General features: G+C 43.7%; 1 protein-coding gene across 1 annotated transcript in view; it reads left to right on the plus strand.

Annotated features, from left to right (window-relative positions):
- Positions 1-3,039, plus strand: part of Ang (angiogenin) — a 10,233-nt gene extending 7,194 nt beyond the window's left edge. The window contains exon 2 of the mRNA XM_031362416.1: positions 2,421-3,039. Coding sequence (XP_031218276.1) covers positions 2,439-2,876 — 438 coding nt within the window. The 5' untranslated portion in view covers positions 2,421-2,438 and the 3' untranslated portion in view covers positions 2,877-3,039. The remainder of the gene's footprint in view (positions 1-2,420) is intronic.
- Positions 3,040-5,453: the final 2,414 nt, after the last annotated feature.

Below are 5,453 nucleotides of genomic sequence, written 5' to 3' on the forward strand. Positions count from 1 at the left end.
CCCGGGAGCTCAGGTAAAGCAGACGCCACAGGTAAATGCAGGAAACTCTTTAGGGGTGGCTGTGCCTTCTGCACCATACTTTCTCAATAAACAACAACAACAAAACCCCACACTCACATTTGATTCTGTTACAGATCATAATCTGCATGCTTTATGGAAGTTTGTTATTTCAGAGCTGTGAAATGACAGAGAACTTAGTGTTCTTTATACCCTTATACTGAGTTTACCTGTGGTTATCATGAAACAGAATGGACAGGCTAGTGTCAGATGCTAATTAGAAGGGCAGGTCACTTCCCACCCCATCACCTGTCTTCCACATGCTTAGACTCCCTGCCTCCTAGATTCCAAGCTGCACTCCTGACCCTGCACTGCTGAGTAGATTATAGGCTGAGTGCCTTCTACACACACACACACACACACACACACACACACACACACACACACACACACACACACAAGGTAAAAGTAAGTGTTCAGATTTCCACATGAGAGAAACACAAAATAAAATTAATGGTTAATTTAATGCAGCTGAAAATGCATCACACTTCAGGGTAAAAACAAAGCAAAATTTACTTGAAGCTGATTTTCTCTTTAAGTAATACTTCTTTAGGCTGGTTGAAGGATGGAACATTCTTTGTATTCATTTATTTACAGACAAGGTCTCCTGCATCCTAGGCTGTCCTTGAACTAGCCATAGAGCCAACGATGACCTTGAACTTCCAATTCTCCTGCTCCCACCTCCCTAGAGCTACATAAACTAGGTGTGGTACTTCTTAAGGAAGATCAAGAGTTTGGTGCCAGCCTGGGCTACATAGCAAGACCCTGTCTCAAAATAAAACAAAAAAATGAAAATGTAAAAGTTGATTTTTCCTGTTAAATGTGGGGCACTCATGGTTATCTGATATGATGGAGTTTTATGTGGAGGTGCAGGTTTGTGTATGTGTTTCTCAGAAGTCATGTACCATGTTTTCTGGGACCTGAAACTCATCAATTACAAGGTTGACTAGTAGGGATCCTTGTGTTTCTACCTCCACAGCACCAGGATTACAAGTGCTTGTCATTGAGTCTGGCTTTTTACTTACTTAGCCATTTCCTCTCTACAGCCTTTCTTTTTCTTTTTCTTTTTAGTTTTATTTTTATTATTTTAAGTTAAGTGTATGTATGTGTGTCTGTAAGAGAGTTCCTGGTGCTCACAGAGGCCAGAGGCATTGGATCCCTTGGAGCCTGAGTTGCCAGTGGATGTGAGAAGCTTAGTGTGGGTGCTGGGACCTGAACTCAGGTTCTTTAAAGAGTAATATGCCCTTCTAACTGCTGGGCCATCTCTGCAGCCCCATCATGAGGAGGGTTTTTATGACATAGGATGATCTTTTTATATTTTCTCTAAAGAACTAAGGATATTATCAGAAACTGCTCAAATTCTCCCAGTTCTCAAAATTTCAAATTTCCTAAGAAATAACATTTTAAAAGTCCATAAGAAGGTCAAACTGCAGCAGAAGACACCTTTGATCCTGTGGCATGTGATTGGCACGTGTATGTGGTCCACGGTATGCTGAGAACTCTGAGGAGGTGACAGTAGGAGTCTTCTCTCTTCTCCTCTTCAGAGAGATCTTGCAGGGAATTTTAAGTCCCTTGCCTGCATGAAAAGATCTCAATTTTGAGATCTCTTTTATTTTACCACACTGTAAGATCATTTGCCTGTGCTAACAGTATTACAAATGTTGGAGACACTAGAAAATATTCTCTCAGATCATCCAAAGAGCCTCTGAAGCAGGCCACTTTGAAGATGAAGCTTGAGTTCCCCTTTTGCTCTGTGAGAGTCTCTTCCAGGCCCACTTCAGGTACTACATAATGTGTTCCAGTCCTATGCACTGCATAGTAACTCTGCCCTCTGGGAGAAGTAGCCCTGCACCCTTCATCCCAAGGTGATCTTCTCTACAGTTTTCCTCATTGGTGGGGAACTGAGTGAGTGCCTGGAATCCCATCTCAGTAGCCTTGGGGGATGGGCTGTCCTTGTGTTCTTGATCCCCAGAAGTCATTCTTCGTGGCTCTCAGCTCCTGTGTTACCATCCATCTTGCCTCAGGGAACCCCCATCCCTTCCCCATGGATGTTTGTCCCCAAAGATTTAGCATAGTTTCTGGACCCAATAAGGCTTGGGATAATGTTCGTTATCAAGTTAAGTAATCGGTGAATTAAGACTATAAATAGATTCTGTTCTGCTATGGATGATGGTGATCCTAAAGAATAGAGGAACATGGCTGTACCACGGAGTGAGTTAGGAAGGCCAAGGCAAAGGTGGAATTGGGTAGCTGAGGACAACTGCTCTATCATGTTCTTTCAGAGAGGAAAGTCTCCACCCACCTAGTCTAAGTTAGAATGTGGTTCTGTGGTCTGACCACTCCTGCTCTTTTGCCCTTGGCAGGAATCTCTGTTGGAAGAGATGGCAATGAGCCCAGGCCCTTTGTTGTTGGTCTTCGTACTGGGTCTGGTTTTGACCCTTCCAACTCTGGCTCAGGATGACCGCAGATATAGAAAATTTCTGAATGAGCACTATGACGCCAAGCCAAAGGGCCGGGACGACAGATACTGCGAAAGTATGATGAAGAAAAGAGGCCTAACCTCGCCCTGCAAAGATACCAACACCTTTATTCATGACACCACAAACAACATCAAGGCTATCTGTGGAAGGGATGGAAGCCCTTACGAAGGAAACTTAATAATAAGCAATGCTCCCTTCCAGGTCACCACTTGCAAGCACCACGGAGGGTCTCAACGGCCTCCCTGCCGGTACCGAGCCTCTAAAGGGTACAGACGTATTGTTATTGCCTGTGAGAATGGCTTGCCCGTCCACTTGGATGAGTCTGTTATCAATCTGTAGTCAGCAGGCTCCTGGCACAGACCTAGCTCTGCTTACTTTTTATCTCCCCTCATAGCCCAGAACACTGGTTCCAGCATTCAGTGTCAGGGGCCAGAAAATGAATTATCTGAAACATACTTCTCCTGATTTACAATGCACAGAAATAAAAATGTCTCAAAAGCCATTTAGAGTCTGTCTGGAATATCACTAGTTCCTAGTAAATTTAGCTTTTCCTGTTTTCTCTCCTCACTGGTCCCCAGGGCAAAGGGGCTGGAACACAGAGAGACGTTCTTCCTTATCTGTTAGTCAACGGGAAGGTAGATTTCATTTTTCTATGGTGCTGAGGATGATAAATTGATTTACAGACAGAAGAGGGAATTTTCAAAAAGCCAAGTTGCCTATTAAGGAATAGGTCACTATAGGAGCCCTTTGGAAAGGAGTTGAGGATCAAGAGCCAGCACACCAGCAATATCCTCCCTGCCTGCTCCTCCCCTATGGCCTGAGACTGTCCACACCCAGGGGAAAGCCCCAGCTTCAGGCTGTCATCCCCAGCAACCTAAGGCATCCCCTCAATTTTTTTAAGGACCTCAACTCTGGTTAAATCAGATCCATAGTTTCATACAGAAAAAAATTTCAAGACTAGGCAGCATGAAGCAGAGTTGGAGACTTTTATCAGTGATAATTCTGACATGGGCTGTCAACAGAAAGGTTGTGAGCGAGGCAGTTAGGAGTCGAGGCATACCCAAATGTGGGAATGGGCTCCCCAGTAGAGAGTCGTATATAATTGCCTTAATATTGGTCATATGTACAATGCCTCTCAAGTCACACCATAAGGACATCCCTCCTTTTTTCTTTCTCTCTGTTTAAAATATTACTTTTTATTTTATGGTCATGTTGTTTTAGTATATGTGTTTTGTCTGTGTGTATGTATGCACACCACATGCGTGCCTGGTGCCCAGGGAGGTCAGCAGAGGTGTTGGGTCCCCTGGAACTCGAGTTAAACATATTCAGGGTGAATGCTGGGATCCAAACCCAGGTCCTCTGCAAGAACAGCAAGTGTTCCTAAGCGCTGAGCCACCCCCGGACCCCCTTTTTATCTTTTGATAGGTGGGATCATAGGGTGACTCAGGGAATGTCTTAGATGGAATTATAATTGCAAAGGTAGAATCAACAACCACCAGGGTTGCACAAGGGGTTTAGTGCACATCTCCTTGAAAAGAAGGCTTCTTCTTCACCCTTGACAAGTGCAGGCTTACTACTGGCAAGGGGTGAAGGCCTTAAGCAGCTGTTAATGATGGTGAAATATTTCCTTCCAGACTGCCAAGGAAGGGGTTTCCTCCCCTTCTCATAGCCCCTCAAATTTTCCTTTTTATCCACTAGTGTCTCTCTCTGGTCGTAAGCAAGGATTAATTCTCATGGATACTCCCAAGGCATTCCTTTGTCATAGCTATTTTATTTAAAAATTCAAAACTTGTCTATTTTACATTATTCTCTCATTAATCTTTTACTTTATTGAGTGACATTTGGCAACCATGGGGTTTTAAGAAAGTTATCGATACCTTAGTTTCTTTCCATTATTCAACCAGATTTGTTTCAAGTATAAACCTAGCTTGCTGGGTGCTGTCAGATGCACAGGCTCAGTAGGTAACGTCCTGTTACCAAAGGTTTATGAACACATGCATAGGTATTTTATTTAGAAAACGATTGCTAAATGCAAAACCACCAAAGCCCGCTATCCCTGAGTTTAGGCTATGGCCAGTATCTGAGGGAGCCCAGCTGTCCTGGGTATTCCGATTTAGGAAGGGCTTGAGAAGTGGGCTGTGAGTAGGCGCTCAGCACAGAAAGAGACACCATCACTTCAGAAAACAGGTAGAGGTTTTTTTCAACTGTCCCTCATTAGAAAAGTTTCACTAAGGTGCTTGCCATCAAGACTGATGACCCAAGTTTTATCTGGGAGCCCAAATGGTAGAAGGAGACAACCTACTCCTACAAATCAATCACCAATTAATCAATCACATCAGTGGCTGGGGCAGCAGTTTGAATACAGTCCTGGTATTTTTTTGTACCAAGTATCTCTGCTCTGTCATAACACGAAGCTGTTTAGAGTGAAACATCAAATTACAGATAAGGCATTGTGTCTCAGTAATAAACCCTTTTGGAAGCTGAAGACAAAGCCATCTGTGATTGCTGACTGTGCAAGGAAATGACAAGGAAATCTCCCAGATTTCATGGAATGGTGGGATGTAAGGAAGAACATGCCAGGCAACGGGAGAGGAAACTCCCTGCTTGGACACAGACCTCCAATTCTTTGAGAGTGTAATTAACTCTTCAAAATGCAGTCATTTGTTATGAAGAAAGTAGAGGAAAACAAGAAAAATAAAGGCTGTGAACAGCTCCAAAGGCGAGCTGCTGTGAAGACCACACCTTCCTCTGATCTGTAAGAGTCAACCTCTGCATCCTTCTCATTCTCCAACACACTTAGTAATGCTGCCTTCTGGGAGAAGGAGACCCACCTCCCTTCACCTCAAGGTGACCCAGCTTTCAATGCCTTTCCTCACAGATACAGTCTCAAAGACAAAATGGACAAATAGGAAACAA

The sequence above is a fragment of the Mastomys coucha genome, unplaced genomic scaffold (assembly GCF_008632895.1).
Source record: "Mastomys coucha isolate ucsf_1 unplaced genomic scaffold, UCSF_Mcou_1 pScaffold9, whole genome shotgun sequence".
Classification (NCBI taxonomy): domain Eukaryota; kingdom Metazoa; phylum Chordata; class Mammalia; order Rodentia; family Muridae; genus Mastomys; species Mastomys coucha.